Raw genomic sequence first — 22,567 nt, 5'->3', positions numbered from 1 at the left:
CCACAGAGCTCCTGCAATAAATCTGCAGTGTCTACTTCCTGTTTTCATGGAAGCAGACAAAAGGTTAACATCCTGTGTCCACAAATTAGATGAGGCTGTTGAGATTTCTGTGCTAACACAGCTGAGAGATCAAATTGTAATGACTTGCAGCTGAGAGGGAATTATGCTTGGTACACACTATGAGATTTTCTGTCAGATCGATTATTTCCAACATGTCCGATCTGATTTCCGTTTTCTAATCGATTTCTGATAGGAGTGAACGGAAAACAATTGAAAATCGATGGGAAAATGATCGGAGATCGATTAGAAATGAGATTGGACATGATGGAAAAAAATCGATTTGACAGAAAATCTCAGTGTGTACCTAGCATTAGACAGGCTCTTCTCTCAATACAATCAATGCAGATAAATGGGGTTTTCCTTGTGTCCTGTGCAGGAGTTCAGGTCCACTTTAAGTGATGCGCCACAAGTCTTAGTTTTAGATAACCTGCAAATACTTAGATATTATTTACAGTAAATCCAAATTAATGGAATAAAATTCCTGAAAAGATTTAACTCGGCTTTAAAAAAAAAAAAAAAAAAAAAAAATCTACTAAAATGACTTCTAAAACTTGAATCAGAACTGAGACAAACGCATTTAACAGATCAATTTTATTACACATTTTTACAAAACCAAGTAAAACAAAAAATAATGTAACAAATAAAAGGATCTAAAACTCAGTGGCTTTTTCTGAGGCACTTAAATAAATACTAGGCCAAACACTGAGGCAAATAAAGATTGTTCTGTTGTAATAAGTTACGGTAAGTGTGTTCTTCCTTACAAAGGCATCATCCAGCTCACAGCTCTCTCGTGCTTGTGGACCTCCCCCTGGAGCGGCTCGGGGCTGGGCAGGGGCAAGTTGCAGTACCCAGGGCAACTCCAGGCAGCCTTGGCCATGGAAACGTCATCAAAAGGTGCTATCCTGGAAAAACATTGACCCAACAAAGTTTCAGCTGTTTGCTCTACATTGTCCACAGAGGATAGTTACAAGTCTAAAACGTTTATACACAACATTGGGTTAACCAGAGAATCAATCTATTTTTACTCAAAATGTTTAAACAAGCAAGCTTATAATCGATTTCTTCTTCAGCCTTCAATACTGTATATTGAATGAAAGCCTGGAGAAAAAAATGGTTAAAATATTTAAACGTTTGCTTGCTCAGTCTTTTGAGATGACCAATAAATGGAAACGCCAAATAATACACGTCCTGTACTGGAAAACAACATTAGACTTTTCTTTGCTACTAATGGTCCATTTTTTTAATCTGTACTACATGTGCATTGTATTATCTCATACGTTTATTTTCACTTCAGATTTGCTTTAACAGCATGAAGTATTCACTTGCTTGCTGACTGGTGGAGGGGACTAATTCTGTGAAGCGAACCTAAACACTGATGAATTGCACTAGTACAAAATCTCTGCAGTCCATTTTGAAAGCAAAGACTTTATATTTTTGCAACATAATTATATTTAACTAGTAGACCCAAGCCAGTTTAAAAACGGGCTCTAGGTTTTTTCCGCCGCCAGTGCGCACCCACCCACCTCGCTCCCTGGTCCTGTCCAGCTGTCCATTACTGTGCACATGCGCAGTAGCAAAAAAACAGGGACAGCTGGACGCAGCGACAGGGATTTTATTGTATAGGATACGTCTCGAGTTCCTGCTTGCTGTGATTGTGTTTTAGGGTGCAGAGGGTTTAATATGCTAGTTTGCAAAGAATCTAGCATGTGATGCATTGCTGAAAGATCCAGAGTGCCAAATCATCTTGGCCGGGTGCATGGTTCTCCACCTTACCCCTCCCCCTCCAAGCCACTCTTGTGCTGCACCATAACCGCTTCTCTCCACAACAGAGCAAGTTGTTAACCTACAGGAGAGCAGAGTGCCTAGGTGGCGCCAAGCTCTGTACAGTCGCCTGAGGGATTGAGTCCTAATCCATGCAGGTGATAGCAATTGTGCATGTGAACCAGAGCCTAAATCTCAGCAGTGAGATTGCACATAGATTGTGTGTAATACAGCCACCTTAATGGTGTGTACACACTTGAAAGATTAATTAAAGATCACAGACCAATTTTACCCCTTCCCATGTAGTATGAAAGCCATACTCTAGTCTACACAGTCTATTCTACTGAGTTGAACTCCCCATCAGATAGAAATCTTTGCAAGATGATGTGCACAAAGATGCTGCACACATGCAGAAGATCTGTTCCTGCAAATGGCATTCATAGTCTATGATATTTGCAGATCCTCATGCACACCTTGTTTAACAGACATTCATCTGCATATCTGAAAATCATCTGCAGATCTGAAAATCCATCCTGGTGGATCTGATCTGCAGATGAATGTCTGTTAAACAAGGTGTGTATGAGGATCTGGGTGGTCCCCTACGTAGCGCAGGCACAGTGCTGTTGCACCTGCACAGAACGCTCCCAGGATGATGGCCGTTACGTAGAGGATACCAGAAGACTGGGTGACATTGGAACTGCGGTGAGGGACACTTTTCTAGGGGCTGGAGGAGTTCCCAGGTAAGTAAAGATGCAGTGTTTTTTTTTGTCTCATGTATCCTTTACTTGTTATACAGGGGACACGTATAAGCTTACCTATTGCCAATGCCATACTTAATTTTTTACTAACGATGCTTAACTTGAAATGGGTGTGTCTAAGTTGACGTGTAGACTATACTTTGTATGGACGGTGCATCCTTCACCCCCCCCCCCTCCCCCTCAGCTGCCCACTTGGGGCACAGTTATAAGGTTTGCCAACGACATGGTTTTCTAGATACACCACTGCTTTTCTACACTGAACTCCAAAGTAGATTCAAACAAGCCAGGGACACCTCCAGAGTGTGGATTTGAAGACCAGAAGTCAGTTATCAATGTGGACGTTTTTGTAGATAAGCATTTGCATTTTTTTTCCCGTTTAAAGGGACTCCGAGCAGTGCAGAAACTATGGAAAGATGCACATCATTTTAAAGCTCTCTTTCCAATGATATATAAACCGCCACCCTACGCCTTTTAGTTTTCGCTATTTTCGCGATTGAAATTGCCGCAGCCGCGAATTCGATCGCGAAAATAGAGAAAACTAAAAGGCGTAGGGCAACGATTTAGGTGTCGTCAGAAAGAGGAGAAAGAGAGCTTTAAAATGATATCCATCTTTCCATAGTTACATTGTATTACACAGGGCGACTTTTTCCTAAAGTCAGCAGCTGCATTCAGCAGAATGGAGCTGCTGACACTGGGAAAGTGTCGTCCTGTGTAATACAATATAACTATGGCTTGATGGATATCATTTTAAAGCTCTCTTTCTCCTCTTTCTGACGACACCTAAATCGTTGCCCTACGCCTTTTAGTTTTCTCTATTTTCGCGATCGAAATCGCGGCCGCGGCAATTTCAATCGCGAAAATAGCAAAAACTAAAAGACGTAGGGTGGCGGTTTATATATCATTGGAAAGAGGAGAAAGAGAGCTTTAAAATGATATGCATCTTTCCATAGTTTCTGCACTGCTCGGAGTCCCTTTAATATCTGCCCATGACTGGCATGTAAATGCATAGCTATCTAGCAAACATGCTATACTACCTATATCTGACTGTGCAGAAAGCTTTATGCTAGGAAAGGTACAGTCACTGGAAGCAGCTTACTCTTTCAGGAATTGTGCAATTGAAGAAATGGTGAGTTTTATCTGCCAGCGTTGCTAGTGCTAGACACAGGTGTGCTTCTAATGTTCAGATTCTCATACACACAGGAGGAATCATCGCTGACCCTGCCAACAAAGCAAAGAAGAAAATCAGACAAATATATATATAAAATAAAACAGGTTTCCCAAATGTTTAACATTAACTCAATTTTAAATAGCATTAGTAGTCACATTGGGCAGCATATTGCCTTGCAATATGCTGTCCTGGGTAGTGTTTCTACCAATGAGGCTACCTGCTAGCTGCACCTCTATTGTCTCCAACAACTTAATGGAACACTGCCACTGTTTGTAATGTCCGTGGCCCTTGTTTCCATTACAGCTGCTTCACATAAATGGAGTACTTTTTATACACATATCAGGAAAAATGGTTTGTACTGCCCCATTCCAGCAACTAAATTACCCAATAAGTACTCTAAAAATCTACATTCTCAGACCATCAGCCATCATCCCCTTCCATTGGAATCGACACTTCATAGAAATCCAGAAAAACGTCTATCATTGAACCTCAAAAAGATTCCCTGCACAAAGCTGTAGTATGCCCCCTACTGACTGTTCAAGGTAGTCACAAGGAAGAACACTAAAGAGGAATGGTCAGCCACAAAAATCAAATTTCATTTACCCACTGCACGGTGTTCATTATGCAGCCTGAAACCTTACTCTGCATTGCAAGCACTCCAATATATTCAGAAAGGTTTCTGTGGTTATAACTATCTCAGTCAGCCTGGCTCTATTTGCTGAAATACGATGTATGCCTGTGCTCTTATGTGTTTATAAAGCAAGCTAGATATGACAGTGCAGTTTCTAGAAGAAGCAAAAAAAAAAGTAAGGAGGGAAATTACATCAGGATTGGCTTCAATCCGAGGAAACCAAGATGGAAAATGCCAGGAACAGAATTATTTTATTTACTACACAAAATTCACTGAAACCAAAAAATGTGGCCAGTACAATACATGTGTTATGTAAGTAGAACAAGTATTTATCTACTTATATATGTGTGTTTTTTTTCCTGGGATAGTATGGCTGTCCCTGCAGCTTTAAGGACTGATTTAAGTGGTGTTCTTGCTGATCAGTGGCGACTGGCAAAGTGCTAGTGCAGAGTCACCCTTTGAGAGTGTTCCCACAGCAGCATCTTACTTTTTAGAAAATCGAAATCTTGCTGCATGTGCCAAGGGCTTCAGTTTTTTGTGCAAGTGACAGTACGCGGAATTGTTCATTTACTCTAATTAGATTGTGTTTAGCGAATATGGCTCCTGCAAATATAAGTTATTTAAAATAAACTGTAACGTAATCGGCAGCACTAAAGCACGTCAGGATTCCTTACTTTAGTGGCCTTAATGAATTGGGACGGTGTGTGAATTGCAGCATACGACCTGCAGCTCAGAAGCGCTTACAGTGAACAATGTTCTTTTTATTCCACAACGTACATTGAGGTCATGCACAGCTGTTAGCCTCTTATATATGTACATAAAAACACACACGCTTACATCTACAGGGATCTGACGCAAGCATTGGATCAAAGCCCACATATATCTCACACATAAACCTTTGACTCTCCTGTTCTGCACCACAGGCAAGGATTGTAAAAAAAAATAGGTCACATTTCACTTTCAGTCTTTATTAACCCACTGGCAGCTTTGAAAGCAGATAATGAGGCAGGAAAAATGATAGGAAAAGAAGGGGTTCATTTCATTCTCCTTTGTTCTGTACAATAAATGCTGTTAGCACACCGCGGGCAAATAAATGGGATTAGCAGTTATGGCCAAGTCCCCAGACTTCACAAGCCCAGAAGCAGTTGCTGCACCATAGTATTCATCGATTATTAGAATAGATCTTTGCCAAGGAAAAAGCTGCTCTACTTATAACTGGCTGGAACCAGGGAAACCATGGCCACGGGCAGTAACAGACAACCATCAATCCACCACAAGGATGATCAAACCAGGCCTAGAACCAGTCCTATACAAATGTATAAAATAACTAGCAAATCAGTGTCAGCTGGGCAAGGACAGGTAGAGGAATAGTAGATAAAGGTATATAAATCTAAAAGAAAATCAAGGTGAACGCCTGTGTGTGATATTTTAGAGTAGATAGTAAATGCCATCAGGAGGTATGGCGTGGATAGGAGGTATGGCGTGGATAAGACGCGGTGCACGTGAGCGCATGGTTTGTTATGGATGAATTCATAAAGATTTACTATGTATGGTGTGTAGTATATGTGTATTTTTAGTAAGCAAAGTTAGTGAGTAGGAACAGTAGTGTGAGGACTGATATGTACCAGTATATTGAACTGTAGTATGTTTATGGAAAGGTAATAGAAATGCTTGCCTATGTAATGCACTTGTATAGCTGCAAAATAAACTCTCAACTGGTGCTGTTAAAAAATATAGTTGTTGTCCTGATCAGATAAGAACTTTGAAAAGCACACAATCAACGGAATAATAGATAAGACAAAAGTGCATAGTGTGCCAAGGTGATAGCATCTTCTACATTCAATAGTTGGGTGTAGTTGGAGTCGAGATGTCTGGTAAGGAGTTAGCTGGCACTGGGAAAGGGTAATTTTAGAATGAGTATGAGTTGGGATGAGGCTTACATTTGACATTAGGTGAGTTTCTAGCTCCACAAAAGTGAATAGAAAAGGGTAGGGCAGAGACACTCCAGAGGTTGCAGGATAGGTGGATTGGCAAAGACTGCTGGGAGAGTCCATGTATGGGGAGCAGGACAGGTGGAGAGGCACAGAATGTGTGTGGTCATTCATACACCATCATGTGTTTATGTTTTTTTCTTTGCATAATGCCAGTGCTGTCCAACTGGTGGCCCACGGGCTGCACTCGCTTGCCCGGGCAATTTGTGTCAGTCTCCCTGATCTGGCCAGCCCATATCTAGTTTGTGCTTGGCTCCGCCCCTAAAGTCAGGACACTGATGATCCATCTCCTCCAACCAAAAAAATCTGCTTGCCCAGGAAGTTGAACAACACTGCATTGGACAACCTTAAAGACTCCTATTAGACCTACCGGTAATGGAGTTTCTGATTGTCATCTGGGACAACCTGAGATCCGGCTCCGCCCAGGATCTGTGGAAACACACCAACAAGAAGTTTAAAAGCCCCCGCCCACCCTCCATCCTCAGTGTGTCTGAAAGTAAACAGACTAGAAACACCAAGATGAAGGAAAAAAACCTAGACACCTAAAAGTGACTATTAAAGGAGAACTGTAGTGAGAGGTATATGAAGGCTGCCATATTTATTTCCTTTTAAGCAATACCAGTTGCCTGGCTATTCAGCTAATCCTCTGCCTCTAATACTTTCAGCCATAGGCCCTGAACAAGCATGCAGCAGATCAGGTGTTTCTGACAAATTTAGACAGATATGACAAGATTAGCTGCATGCTTGTTTCTTGTGTGATTCAGACACTTCTTTAGGCAAATAGACCATCAGGGTTGCCAGGCAACTGGTATTGCTTAAAAGGAAATAAATATGGCAGCCTCCATATCCCTCTCACTACAGTTCTCCTTTAAGATAATACCCTGTGCTCCTGAAATTAACAGAGAAAGGTGCGAGACAGGAGAAGGGAAGGGTTATAGATGTTTGTCCCGGATGACAATCAGAAACTCCATTACCGGTAGGTCTAATAGGAGTCTCTCTCTAATTGTCATCCGGGACAACCTGAGAGATAGGCAAGAAGTCTTAACAAGACAAAACATCTCACCTAGGGAGGGACCACTGCCTGGAGCACCTTTCTGCCAAACGACTGATCCTGCTGAGATAACACATCCACTCTGTAGTGTTTGATGAAAGTAGATGCACTCGACCAAGTTGCCGCTTGACAAATCTGTTGAATGGTAGCTCCAGCCCTTTCTGCCCATGATGTGGATAAAGATCGGGTTGAGTGGGCTTTAATGTTAGGTGGTAAGGGACAATCACTACCCTCATATGCCAAAGCTATCATCTGTCTAGTCCATCTTGCGATGGTTTGTCTGGATGCTTGCTGGCCCCTATTCTTCCCTGAAAATAAAACCAACAGGTTGCTAGACTTCCTAAATTCTCTTGATCTGGCAAGATAGGTTAGTAAGGAACATCTGACGTCTAAACAATAGAACCCCTCTTCTCTGGACCCCGCAGACTTAGCACAAAAAGAGGGAAGGACAATTTCTTGAGACCTATGGAACTCTGAAGACATTTTTGGCAGATAGGCCGGGTCTAATTTGAGTCTAATACTGTCAGGACAGATAATTAGGAAAGGATCTTTAATGGAAAGAGCTTGTAAGTCACCTAAGCGCCTAGCCGATGTGATTGCAATGAGAAAAGTTATTTTAAGCGTCAAAAACTTAATATCAATATCCTCGATGGGCTCAAAGGGGCTTTTCAAAAGACTATTTAGGACTAGAGATAAATCCCATTGTGGAAAAATCTTTTGCTTCACCGGAGTTGATCTCTGTAATGCTGAATACACACGTTGAGATTTCCCGTTCGATTCCCGGGATCGAACGGATCGAATCGATTATTTCCAACATGCTCGATTCGGATTTCGATCGTTTCTGCCGTCGATTTGGCATACTTAACATGCAAATCGACGGCAGAAACGATCGAAATCCGAATCGAGCATGTTGGAAATAATCGATTCGATCCGTTCGATCCCGGGAATCGAACGGGAAATCTCAACGTGTGTATTCAGCATTAAGCTTTAAAGAAATTTCTGAACAATTCTTCCTGAGCTAAATGCCTGTCTAGCAGAATGGATAGAGCTTAACACTGCACCTTGAGAGTACTTGGCGCTAGCTTCATGTCAAAACCGTCCTGGAGAAAATCCAGAACTGAGCTCGATAGCGTATGGTTCTTGTTATGAGCATCACACCATGATAAATAAACTTTCCAAATTTTACGGTAAATCTTCTGCGTTATCGGCTTTCTGCATTTCATCAGTGTCTCGATCACTTTCTCTGAAAGACCTTTTTGCCTAAGGATTACCCTTTCAGGATCCAGGCTGCCAGATTGAATAATTGTGGCTTGGGGTGCGAGAGCGGCCCCTGAATCAAAAGATCTGGACGAAATGGCAGAGGAAATTGAGGTTCCACTGACATCTTCAACATTGTTGCATACCATGGTCTTTTTGGCCATTGGGGAGCTATTAGAATTAATTTCACTTTCTCCTTTTGAAGTTTTCCTAGTACCCGAGGAAGAAGCAGAGTTGGAGGGAAAGCATAGCAAAGCTTGAACCTCCATGGGAGACAGTGTTGCCAACTCATCCCTTTAATTACTGACACATCTAAGTTATACAGGTTCTGGGGCTACTTGCACATAATCAGTGCCTTAACTACATCTACCTAGCCACAAAACCTGTATAAATCATATGTGTCAGTAATTAAAGGGATGAGTTGGCAACACTGATGGGAGACTGAGTGCATCCAACCCCAGAGACTTCTGGCATCTGTGGAGCGAGAAGAAATTCGCTACTTTTGCGTTCTTTGGGGATGCGAAAAGATCTATATCCGGGATCCCGAATCTTTCCGTTATCAGTTGAAAAACTTCTGGATGAAGTTCCCATTTTGATTGATCCACCTCCTGGCAACTCAAAAAGTCCGCTTCCACATTGAGGATCCCCCTTATGTGGACCGCCGACAGCGATAGAACCCGAGGTTCTATCCATACGAAAATCTCCGCGCAGAGAGATATGAGTTCGCTTGATCTCGTACCCCCCTGCTTTAAGAGATACGCCACCGTCGTGATATTGTCCGAAAAGATCTGAACATGATTCTTTTCTATTAGGGACTGAAAAAATAGAAGAGCTCTCTGAACTGCCAGAAGCTCTCTGAAGTTGGATGACTTCCTGCTGATAGACTGGGACCAACTTCCTTGGGCATGATTGCCCAATGCTGTTGCTCCTCAGCCCCAAGAACTTGCGTCCGTAAAAATCTTTACTGGATCGTTTTGCCTCCAGAATCTCCCGCTCTCGAAGTTCTGTTGGCTCAACCACCATCCTAAGTCGAATTTGACTGAGTTTGGGATCGGAATTCGTAGATCCAAGGACTCCTTGGATCTGTCCCAATTTGAAAGAAGGAGAGACTGAAGCTCTCTCCCGTGTGATTGGGCCCAAGTGACTGCCGGGATTGCCGCTGAAAATAGACCCAATACTCTCATAATCTGCCTGAGAGACGAGGTCTCCTGGCTGATCAAATTGTTTATCTCTGACTGTAACTTTACAATTTTCTCTGTCGGCAGGAAGATCTTCTTTTCTAAAGAATTTATTCTGTAACCTAGAAAAGTAATTTCCTGGGTCGGATTTAGAGACGACTTGGCGTAATTCACAATCCAGCCCACCTGACCCAGAGTGTGGATTACAATATCCCTGTGGGTTCTGACTAGATCCTCTGTCTCTGCAAAAATCAAAAGATCATCCAGGTATGGGACAATCGCGATTCCCTGAAGCCTTAATCCCTTCATCACCTCTGCTAGCACCTTGGTGAATACTCGCGGAGCTGATGCTATTCCAAAAGGCAGAGCCTGAAATTGAAAGTGACGAATGTGGGAGGGAGCTCTGATTGCGAATCTCAAAAATTTCTGATGTGCCGCAAAAATCGGAATGTGCAGGTAGGCATCTTGAAGGTCTATTGAGACAAAAAATTATTTGCCTTGCAACAGGGACCTTACTGAATATATACTCTCCATCCTGAATTTCTTGTACGTCAGAAACGGATTGAGAGACTTTAGGTTTAAAATAAACCTGAACTCCCCGTTGGCTTTCTTTACCAGAAATACGTGGGAGTAGTATCCCTGGAATACTTCTTCCTGGGGAACATGAATAATTACTTTTTTCTCCAGAAGTTTCTGAATTTCCAATTCCAGCCTCCTGGCTTTTGCCAGATCTTTCGGAATTGGATTCACAAATCTCCTCTGAGGGGGCTTGACGGAAAACTGCAGGCGGTAACCCTGCTTTATAATCTGTAAAACAAATGGATTGGGATTCAATTTCTCCCATTCTAACCGAAAATAAAGAAGTCTGCCCCCCTACTGGAAGAACGTTATTTACCTGGTTTGGGGGGGGATCAGTCTTCCCGAGAGTGAATCCCCCTCTACCTCTCCCCTTCGGAAAGGACCATTTCCTCTGCACATTCCTGTTTTTGGTTAGCTCTGACTCCTGTCTTTTAGGGACAAAAGGCCTTTTACCCTTAAAGCTTTTCTTTTTATTTGGGAATTGTTTCCCCTTTTCGGCTGACCGGGAAAGCACCTCCTCTAAACCTGTGCCAAAAAGAAGATTACCTTCGAAAGGAATGGCACATAATTTGTTTTTGGATGTCTGGTCCCCTTCCCAGGTTTTCACCCACACTGCTCTCCTAGCCGAATTAATAAGTGCTGTTGTACGGGCCGACACACGAATAAGTTCTGTAACTGCGTCGGCTAAAAAAGCTACCGCCTTAAGAACTACTGGAAGAGAGGCTGCATAATTTTTCAGTGGAACTCCTTTAGAAATTTGATCAAATTGTCCATCCATATTCTAAGATTACGGGAAATGCAGGTGGCCGAAATACCTGGGATGAAGCCAAACGCAGCCGATTCCCATGCTTTCCTGAGAAGTGAATCTACTTTCTTATCCATCACATCTTTAAGGACTCCAGCATCCTCAAAGGATAAGTCCGAATCCTTGGAATATTTGGATAGGGACGCATCTAATTTAGGACATTTAGTCCATCTATCAATCTCTGACTGAGAAAAGGGGAACTTCTTTTTTGCCGATTTTGGGATAAACAAGGGCCTCTCTGGATTTTGCCACTGGGATGTAATGATTTCCTGCAGAGTTTTATGGATAGGAAATACCCTGCCCGTGGCCTGACCTAGGCCTGAATAAACCTGATCCTGAGGGGTAAGTTCAGGAACTGCCTCCTTAATTTGCTTTGTAACATACACAGCTTTAAGCAATTCAGAAGACTCATCAGGAGAAAATAAAAATCTGGGAGTTTTAACTGTTTCCTCTCCCTCTGATCTGGGCTGCTCTCCTTCCTCCTGTGACATATTCTCTGATAAATCCTCCCCCTCCTCCTCCTCTCTTTCTTCCTCTTCCTCCTCAACCCCTAAAATGTCGGAAATAATGGAAGGTTGGGAGGGAGCAATATTGGAAGGACCTGGAAGAGGATCCACAGCAGGTGGCACAAAACTTTCTTTAAATTTATCCAAAGTTTCTTGCATGTTTTTATTTACTGATTCCGTTACTCCCTTCAAAATATTAGAAGTCTCTGAAACCACAATAGCGTCAGTGCAGGCCTGACATATATTCCTAGCAGGGCCGGCCCGCCCATAAGGCGGAGTGAGGCAGGTTCCTCAGGCGGCAGATGTAGGGGGGCGGCACCAGGCAGAAAGAGGAAGTGAGTGCGCCTGACATTTGCCGCCTCCCGTTTTACTGCCTGGACTGGACCCCTGGGACCCTCTAGGCTGTGCACGCCAGCCCACCACCCTAGATGCGGCCTCTGAGGGAGTCCTTGCATGGCTAAGATGCCATCACCATAATGGTGTGCGCCGGGTGCGGGCGGAGGCAGAATCCGGAAGTGACTGGAGTCACGCTGCCTGCCGCCCGTCTTGAAGAGCACTGCTGCTGCCCCCGCTCGCCAGAGCGAGATGGTTGCTCGCTGCCCCTTGCCTGCCATCACCACCGCTGACTAACTTTGCTGTCTTCTTGCTGCTGCTGGAGCCTCGTAACTGTTTGAGCTGCTGTAGCTCCGCCCCCAGCAGTGTTTGAATGGAGCGCGGGGCTGATGGGAGAGAAGTGAATGAGAAGTGAGCTGCGTGGGACAAGGAGGGAATGAGGCCAGAGCCAGCAGGAAGCCATCTCGGAAGATCAAAGGATGCAGATAAGCCAGCAGACTGCAGAGTCCGGGCAAGTGTCGGGGGAGGAGGTGTGTGTGTGATGTGATGTGATTTGTGATGTCTCCCTTCGTTGTTCTTTCACTGTGTCTGCCTTAGTGTATGTGTTTGCCCTGTGTGTGTGTGTGCATGAGAGTGTGTGTGCATTTTCTCCCTTAGTTGTTCTTTCTCTCTATCCCCAGCTCTCTTTCCCCCTTTCTGTCTCTCTCTATCCCCCCCCCCCTTTCTGTCTCTCTCTATCCCCCCCCCCCCTTTCTGTCTCTCTCTATCCTCTGTCTCTGTCTCTCTCTCTGTCTCTCTCTCTCTGTCTCTCTCTCTCTCTCTCTCCCCTCTGTCTCTCTCTCTCTCTCCCCTCTGTCTCTCTCTCTCTCTCCCCTCTGTCTCTCTCTCTCTCTCCCCTCTGTCTCTCTCTCTCTCTCCCCTCTGTCTCTCTCTCTCCCCTCTGTCTCTCTCTCTCCCCTCTGTCTCTCTCTCTCTCTCCCCTCTGTCTCTCTCTCTCTCTCTCTCTCTCTCTCCCCTCTGTCTCTCTCTCTCTCCCCTCTGTCTCTCTCTCTCTCTCTCTCCCCTCTGTCTCTCTCTCTCTCCCCCCTCTGTGTCTCTCTCTCTCTCTCTCTCTCTCTCTCTCTCTCTCTCTCTCCCCTCTGTCTCTCTCTCTCTCTCCCCCCCCCTCTGTTGCTCTCTCTCTCTCTCTCCCTCTCTCTCTCTCCCTCTCTCTCTCTCCCCCCTCTGTCTCTCTCTCTCTCCCCCCTCTGTCTCTCTCTCTCTCTCTCTCCTCTGTCTCTCTCTCTCTCTCTCTCTCTCTCTCCCGTCTCTCTCTCTCTCCCGTCTCTCTCTCTCCCCTCTGTCTCTCTCTCTCCCCTCTGTCTCTCTCTCTCTCCCCCTCTGTCTCTCTCTCTCTCTCCCCCTCTGTCTCTCTCTCTCCCCCTCTGTCTCTCTCTCTCTCTCTCCCCCCCTCTGTCTCTCTCTCTCTCTCCCCCTCTGTCTCTCTCTCTCTCTCCCCCTCTGTCTCTCTCTCCCCCCCCCTCTGTCTCTCTCTCTCCCCTTCTGTCTCTCTCTCTCTCTCCCCTTCTGTCTCTCTCGCTCTCTCTCCCCTTCTGTCTCTCTCGCTCTCTCTCCCCTTCTGTCTCTCTCTCTCTCTCTCCCCTTCTGTCTCTCTCTCTCTCCCCTTCTGTCTCTCTCTCTCTCTCTCTCTCTCCCCTTCTGTCTCTCTCTCTCTCTCTCCCCTTCTGTCTCTCTCTCTCTCCCCTCTGTCTCTCTCTCTCTCCCCTCTGTCTCTCTCTCTCTCTCCCCTCTGTCTCTCTCTCTCTCTCCCCTCTGTCTCTCTCTCTCTCTCCCCTCTGTCTCTCTCTCTCTCTCCCCTCTGTCTCTCTCTCTCTCTCTCTCCCCACTCTGTCTCTCTCTCTCTCCCCACTCTGTCTCTCTCTCTCCCCCCTCTGTCTCTCTCTCTCTCCCCTCTGTCTCTCTCTCTCCCCCCTCTGTCTCTCCCCCCTGTCTCTCTCTCTCCCCCCTCTGTCTCTCCCCCCTCTGTCTCTCCCCCCTCTGTCTCTCCCCCCTCTGTCTCTCCCCCCTCTGTCTCTCTCTCCCCTCTGTCTCTCTCTCTCTCCCCTCTGTCTCTCTCTCTCCCCCCTCTGTCTCTCTCTCTCTCCCCCCTCTGTCTCTCTCTCTCTCCCCCCTCTGTCTCTCTCTCTCTCCCCCCTCTGTCTCTCTCTCTCTCCCCTCTGTCTCTCTCTCTCTCCCCTCTGTCTCTCTCTCTCTCTCCCCTCTGTCTCTCTCTCTCTCTCCCCTCTGTCTCTCTCTCTCTCTCCCCTCTGTCTCTCTCTCTCTCTCCCCTCTGTCTCTCTCTCTCTCTCTCCCCCCTCTGTCTCTCTCTCTCCCCCCTCTGTCTCTCTCTCTCTCTCTCCCCCCTCTGTCTCTCTCTCTCTCTCTCCCCCCTCTGTCTCTCTCTCTCTCTCTCTCTCCCCTCTGTCTCTCTCTCTCTCTCTCCCCTCTGTCTCTCTCTCTCTCTCTCCCCTCTGTCTCTCTCTCTCTCCCCCCTCTGTCTCTCTCTCTCTCCCCCCTCTGTCTCTCTCTCTCTCCCCCCTCTGTCTCTCTCTCTCTCTCCCCCCTCTGTCTCTCTCTCTCTCCCCCCTCTGTCTCTACCCCCCCCCTCTCTCTCTCTCTGTATCTCTCTCTCTCTCTCCCCCCTTTGTCTCTACCCCCCTCTGTCTCTCCCTCCCTCTCTTTGTATCTCTGTCTCTATCTCTGCCCCCTCTCTCTTCATCTCTGTATCTCTCCCCCCTCTCTCTCCCTCTGTCTTCATCTCTGTCTCTCCCTCTCTTACCCCTTCTCTCTGTCTCTCTCTCTCCCCCTCTCTCTGTCGCAGGACATCATGGCCACAACCAGCTCCGACCACTCTCAGCCGCACTAACATTTGGGCGACCACTGTCAGCTCTGCCACCAACGACTCAGATCCACCAGCCCCCATGGCAGCCAGGCCGCCATCCCTGGCCCTGCTCCAGGACAGCCACCCTCCACCTAGTCAGCCACTATTTAAATATCACTCCAGGACCCCCAGACTAGCACCTACTTGACACTATACCTGGCTACCCTATACAGGGGGCACCTATACCTGGCTACCCTAACTACCTCCTAACTACCTATACTAAGGGTGAAAATTGTGCTGTGTGCTCATTCCAAATGGGGGGGGGGGGGGGGGGGGGGGCGCATGCTCACAAGTTTGCCTCAGGCAGCAGAAAGTCCAGGACCGGCCCTGATTCCTAGGGGTCTCTAGGGCAATTTTTGTGTTACATAAACCACATCTTTTATATTTAGGTGGTGCAGTAACTTTGGGCTCAGTTGTTGCCTGGAAAAAAACACATGACAAGACATTTACTGAGATATGCCATATTGAGGTGATAAGTAAAAAACACATCCTCCACTGGAGGACTTACCACCCCAGACCCGGATGGCTGCACCTGTGAAGAGGATTTGGCCGCCGCATCTGCCTCCCGCTGTGTCGGCTGCTGCTGCGGTTGAGGTTGCGACATCCTCTCTGTCTAGCGGTGCACTCGTGGAGACGCCAGGAACACGCTGTCTCAACTTCCTGGCTCTCCAAATTCCGCCTCCTCCTCTAGCCGCGTGACTCGCCGCGTCACTTCCGCCTCCTCGGATTGGCTGGATCGGCTGTCAGACCGGATGCGCCTTGCAGGGCCGGCGTCTGACGGAGGAAGGGGGGTATTCTGGTCACACTCCACACGGAGAACAAATACCTGGCTGAAATGTATCTTAGAGGAGGTTCGCGGCTAGCGTTACCTCCTGTACGCCTCGCCGCCGTCCTCTGCCTCCTCTGGGAGAAAGACTCACTGACTGGTGAGTACAAGAAAAATAACAAACGGGAGCTTGCTTCCTTTAGGTGTTTCCGTCACGGAAACACAGATGAACTGAGGATGGAGGGTGGGCGGGGGCTTTTAAACTTCTTGTTGGTGTGTTTCCACAGATCCTGGGCGGAGCCGGATCTCAGGTTGTCCCGGATGACAATTAGAGAAAGGTGCGTAAACACGCACAGTGGCTGCAGTAAGAACACAGGGCGGGTAAAGTGGCTGCAGTAAGAACACAGGGCGGGTACAGTGGCTGCAGTATGAACACAGGGCGGGTACAGTGGCTGCAGTATGAACACAGGGCGGGTACAGTGGCTGCAGTATGAACACAGGGCGGGTACAGTGGCTGCAGTATGAACACAGGGCGGGTACAGTGGCTGCAGTATGAACACAGGGCGGGTACAGTGGCTGCAGTATGAACACAGGGCGGGTACAGTGGCTGCAGTATGAACACAGGGCGGGTACAGTGGCTGCAGTATGAACACAGGGCGGGTACAGTGGCTGCAGTATGAACACAGGGCGAGTACAGTGGCTGCAGTAAGGTGGGTAAAGTATAACAAGACAAGACAAATAACATGTATATCATGCTTTTCTCCTGGCGGACTCAAAGTGCCAGAGCTGCAGCCACTAGGGCGCGCTCTATAGGCAGTAGCAGTGTTAGGAAAACTTGCCTAAGGTCTCCTACTGAATAGGTGCTGGCTTACTGAACAGGCAGAGCCGAGATTCGAACCCTGGTCTCCTGTGTCAGAGGCAGAGCCCTTAACCATTACACCATCCAGACAATAACAGCAACAGTGAATGGGTGATGCCATGTGGGGCTTATGCACAATAAATATGGAGTGTTTGGATGTTGTAAGTCATCATGATCAAAGTGATGTAAATCATTTCAAGTTGATGCAAAGTTTATGCTAAATTTACAGTATTTTTACAGCTTGGAATTGGACCAGTTAAACGCAGCAGCTGCAGTATCTGAATGGTAAATTTGTAGGCTGCACATATTTGCATAAAATTTGCAACAACTAGGAATTCTTGGCATCTGACTGACCATCCCTGGTTGTGAGTTTCTAGGAGTGTGGACAGTGGACATGGACATGGGTCTCTGACATCATATGCAGTTGCCACCAAGGCACACGCTGCTAGGTTAAGCTTGAACAACATACTGTATCACAGATAAGAGTCAGATCTTACCGTGGAAGGCTAGGAGTTGCGGCTGATGGCGTTTTTACTTTAAGTTCTCCAAGTGGATACTGAATATTACTGTATTCACGTTCACTTGTCTTCACCCTCTATAACATAAAAGCAGCAAAGGTGTCAAAAATGTAGCTAAATTCATGTTACCATCATCAATGTGCAATACAAGAAGTTGATATTTTTCTACAAAACTAAACTCACATGAGACACCTGTGTGCAATGAAAGCAACAGCAGCCTGACACTCTGCCTAGGCCAATGTATTGGGCTAAACTATGCAAAAATCAAGCTGAACATAATTACAGTGCAAAACAAAGCTGTGGAAAGCAGCCTTTAATTAACCTAAAATAAATATAAACTAAATATCTCTGGAAAGCTAATTTTACACACATACATCTTTATTTCAAAAATCTAATATTGTCACCACACATTATAGCCACAACACAATTTAAGTTTTATGATAAATAGCCAAATATAGTTTGTCAATTTATCTACAGTAGCACTTTTTATTTTAAAATAAAGGGTGAAAACTATGATAAGTATTTTTCCCACTTTTCCCCCTACAAAATGCATATGAAATAAAATAATAAAGTTATTGCAATAGGGACATAGCTGTGAAGTTGGAGCAATTTTTGGGTACCTGGAGTCGGAGAAAAAAATGCACCGACTCCTAATGAATTTAAACTGTTATTGAAATAGAAAATATGATAATGTTCTATTTCTCAGATAATGGTCATCATAAAAAAATTATATATACAGTAATAGCTGTGCTTAGTCCACAAAAATGAAATAAACCAATCAAAAAATAAATTACTTGTGCTGCTTCAATAAAGCAGTCTCCATATTTTTTCTACATATCTGATTGTGACTGTATATATGATGTGTACACAGGAATCTCTTATATATACTAAATAACATCTATGCTGTAAAAATAAAGCCTTATGGCTAGCTGTGTCACTAATAGAGATGGTCAAGTAGATGGAAATAATTATGCGCTGATGCTGGTTTATGCAAATTTATGCACTCCCTTTGCTCTTGAAATCAAATAATTTGATATGTTAAAATTTGATTTGATGATTACAAATTAAAGGGTACCTGAGACGGATGAAAAGAAAAGTTTTATACATACCTGGGGCTTCTTCCTGCCCCCTTCAGGCCAAGCAGTCCCTCGCTGTCCTCCTCCGCCACCTGGATCTTCTGCTAGGAGTCCCGGTTGTGCTGCTCCCAAAGCCAGAAGCATTCTGCACCTGTGCAATAGTGCTGCACAGATGTAGTATGCTCCTGGCAGCGGAGTGTGTGCATGCGCACTACGCCCGACTGGCTCAAGTACCTGGACCCATGGCAAATTTCAGGTGGCGGAGGAGGACAGCGAGGGACTGTTTAGCCTGAAAGGGGCTGGAGGAAGCCCCAGGTATGTATAAAACTTTAATGTCATCTGTCTCAGGTTTACTTTGTTACACAGTAGTAATATACATATGCACTCCCCACAGAGCTGCAGGGAATTCACTGAGAATGTTGTGCACATTGAACACAGAGGTGTTGTCTATTAACCTGGTTCAGATTGTACCTGAAGAATGTGTATGTTAGGATTCCTCCTGTGACGTGTTCTGTCCATTGCAGGTGGAGCCACAAATGGACAGTTCTGGTTTGTCAGTCTGCATTCGGTTGTGCATTTGCAGTGAGTCACAGTTATTTGCAATTGCTCTGCAGTTCTGGACAGTTCAGAATACGGTCATTATTCCACTAATTAATGGTTTGCTGCAGCTGAGCTGCAGCCAGATAGCCCTGGATTTCCTGCATGCATGTTTTAGCATAGCACTGCAAGCATTTGTTATGATGGTCTTTTAGCTAGCAAATGGGATTCAGGCCAGCATAGGATTTAGTGATTACCATTCAGCTGTGTGGAGATTTGCATGCTTGCATCCATTGGCTGATGCAAGCATAAAAGCCTGCCTCTGCTGTTAGACTGCGGCCCGTCATTAGTCTTAGCCTGTCTAGCTGTTACTTCTGGGCCCTTGTTCCTGGTTCCATGTTGCCTTGCATGGATTGCGCTGACTCCTGCGGAGGAGTAGCGAATCCTTCCTAGTCCTGTTCCTGTTACCTTATGTGGATTGTGCTGACTCCTGCGGAGGAGTAGCGAATCCTTCCTAGTTCTGCTCCTGTTACCTTGCGTGGATTGCGCTGACTCCTGAGGAGGAGGAGTGAATCCTTCCTAGTCCTGTTCCTGTTACCTTGTATGTTGGTCTGTGTGTGAACGCTTGCCGTCGCTGAGCCAGTGACTGGATTAGCAAGCGTTCATTCTGTTTGTCTCAAGTCCTTGTTTATGTTTAGTCAGATCCGTGGTACATTTGAACTGGCAGGACCCCAGGGATTTTGTACACTAGATAGTTCTGTTATACTATTGAGAGAGGGGCGCTGTAATGGAGGGGGGAGCCGCAGCCACGGGGAAGGGCAGCCTGATCTTTCCCTCCTTTCCTCTCCCGGGCCGCCCTCCATGCTCCCCCCTCGGACTGCAGAGTGAGAGCGCAGGGAAGAGTTATATACAGCTACTCACCTCCGTCCCAGGTTCCAAGTGCCGCTCACTCGCCCCTGGTCTCCTCTCTGCATAGACGCTGATACACAAGCTGCTTCCTGTTAAACAGGAAGCAGCGTGTGTATACCGGCTATGCAGAGAGGAGACCAGCGGCGAGTGAGCGGCAATTTTTACACCCTCCCCTGGGTGCATTTTAGCCTAGAAACTGCACTGGGCCTGATCCATGGTCAGATTGTGCATGAAGAATGTGTAATATAGGAAGAATCCCCCATTGCCCTGCAGAGTACCTGCACATCACGCTTACATGTACCCAAAGTTACATTGCTTAGGGCCTGATAGATGATCTTTGTTCCTGTTTGTATCTTCTACAAGTACTCTTACCAAGGATTAGTTTTAGTCTATGACAAAGTATCAGAGGCAGAAGATCCGCCGGATATCCAGGTAACTGGTATTGTTTAAAAAGGAATAAATATGGCAGCCTCCATATCCCTCTCACTTCAGTTGTCTTAAAAATTCCTAAGCGTTGGCAGTTAAGAGATGCATTTCATGTTACATACTTTCAATCAACAAGATTGTAATATGCAAGTCGGAGTCAGTGGAATCCTAACCTGAGGAGTTGGTGAATTTGTGTACCGACTCCACAGCCCTGGTCAAAACTGCTCCAGTTCAAAAGGGGATAACAAGGTCTAGGTGCAGAGTGTAAACAATGCTCTGGTTGTACTTGCTGATTTGTTGTAGGCCAGAAACCTTCTTTGACTTACCCCATTTTCTAGGTCATTCCCTATATTTAGTTTTGGCTGGCCTGGTTTATACAGTGTTATATATAAATAGCTGCTATTGAACCATCTGTCTGAATTCACAAATCATTTAGAAAATAAATGTAGTGTTACACTGGTAAGTATTGGAGGAAACCTGCACAGCAACAAATACACTGACTTTTCACCTTCCATATCAAGTGCTCAACACAAAACTCATCCATTTCAATGGATATCATAGGGCTGGAGAGAAGATGCGTACTCTGCACAGTGTGGAGGGGGTAACCCTCCCAACTAAAGTATTTGCTTTTGTGTAGTGTTCTATTACTGGACCTGATTTACTATGGTATCCATGTGCTGGAGATATAAAGTGATACTATAAATCTGCCCTGGCTTTATTAAAAAATGATCTATTACTAGGCAAGCGCTTGCATTCCTCACTTGGAAGGCGATATTGCCGGCAGGTGCATGTGTCAGTTGTGAGGATTTTAATTTTGCTAATTCAGTACACTTTGCATTTATTAACAATAAAACAATAAAACTCTGCTCCAGGCATGTGCACACGAGATCCACAAATGCACTCATTCACGATCCTTCAACCACCGCCATTATGGTCTGATATTACCCAGGTGGGGGGATACAAACCAGGTCCAAGTAAAGAGGAACTACAGTGAAAAGGTCTCCTCTGCTCCACTAGAAGGTCTATAAAAATAAAGCTGAATATGACGGGGTATCTACAATGGCTGCTCACACACATGCTGTATTGCCACCTTAAAGTGAACCCAAGGTGAGAGTGATATGAAGGCTGCCATATTTCCTTTTCAAACAAGTATGCAGCTCTATGGCTAAAAGTATTTGAGGCAGAGACAGCCAGGCAACTGGTATTGCCTAAAAGAAAATTAATATGGCAGTCTCCATATACCTCTCACCTCAGGTTCACTTTATCTCCAAACCACAGTTCTTAAAATGTATTTATTTTATTTATTTATTAAAATACTTGCTTTGCTGCTTATCTACAAGCTAGTAAAAACATACTTCTCCATAACTGGTGGTTTCTTGCACTCAAGTTAAGACGTTCCTATAAAAGCGGCTTTATTTACAGACATCATTTTGTAAGTCTGTGCTGGAGACACAAGGCAAGTTTACTGGTAATTTAGTCTATTCATAAAATGGCAGATGCAGACATTGTTGTAGCAGATACAGTGGGATGCAAAAGTTTGGGCAACCTTGTTAATCATCAAGATTTTCCTGTGTAAATCGTTGGTTGTTATGATAAAAAAACGTCAGTTAAATATATCATATAGGAGACACACACGGTGATATTTGAGAAGTGAAATTAAGTTTATTGGATTTACAGAAATTGTGCAATAATTGCCTAAATAAAATTAGGCAGGTGCATAAATGTGGGCACTGTTGTCATTTTATTGATTCCAAAACCTTTAGAACCAATTATTGGAACTCAAAATGGCTTGGTAAGCTCAGTGACCCCTAGCCTACATACACAGGTGAATCCAATTATGAGAGAGTACTTAAGGGGGTCAACTGTAAGTTTCCCTCTTAATTTTCTCTGAAGAGTAGCAACATGGGGGTCTCAAAACAACTCTCAAATGACCTGAAGACAAAGATTGTTCACCATCACGGTTTAGGGGAAGGATACAGAAAGCTGATTCAGAGATTTCAGCTGTCTGCTTCCATAGTTAGGAACATATTGAGGAAATGGAAGACCATGGGATCATTTCAAGTTAAGGCTCGAAGTGGCAGACCAAGAGAAATCTCGGATAGACAGAAGCTACGAATGGTGAGAACAGTCAGACTCAACCCACAGACCAGCACTAATGACCTACAACATCATCTTGCTGCAGATGGAGTCACTGTGCATCGTTCAACCATTCGGCGCACTTTATACAAGGAGATGCTGTATGTGAGAGTGATGCAGAGGAAGCCTTTTCTCCGCCCACAGAACAAACAGAGCCGTTTGAGGTATGCTAAAGCACTTTTGGACAAGCCAGCTTCATTTTGGAATAAGGTGCTGTAGACTGATGAAACAAAAATTTAGTTATTTGGGCATAACAAAGGGCTTTATGCATGGAGGAAAAACACCACAACATTCCAAGAAAAACACCTGCTACCTACTGGTTCCATCATGCTGTGGGGCTGT

General features: G+C 45.2%; 1 protein-coding gene across 1 annotated transcript in view; it reads right to left on the bottom strand.

Annotated features, from left to right (window-relative positions):
- Positions 1-636: 636 nt before the first annotated feature.
- The window catches only part of LOC137521455 (tyrosine-protein phosphatase non-receptor type 11-like), a 286,220-nt gene continuing 264,289 nt past the window's right edge, over positions 637-22,567 (bottom strand). The window contains exons 14-16 of the mRNA XM_068240739.1: positions 17,121-17,218; positions 3,676-3,797; positions 637-962 (exon numbers count right to left, since the gene is read on the bottom strand). Coding sequence (XP_068096840.1) covers positions 3,713-3,797; positions 17,121-17,218 — 183 coding nt within the window. The 3' untranslated portion in view covers positions 637-962; positions 3,676-3,712. The remainder of the gene's footprint in view (positions 963-3,675; positions 3,798-17,120; positions 17,219-22,567) is intronic.

Source organism: Hyperolius riggenbachi, chromosome 6 (assembly GCF_040937935.1).
Source record: "Hyperolius riggenbachi isolate aHypRig1 chromosome 6, aHypRig1.pri, whole genome shotgun sequence".
Taxonomy (NCBI): Eukaryota; Metazoa; Chordata; class Amphibia; order Anura; family Hyperoliidae; genus Hyperolius; species Hyperolius riggenbachi.
This window is presented reverse-complemented; position numbering and strand designations above follow the sequence as displayed.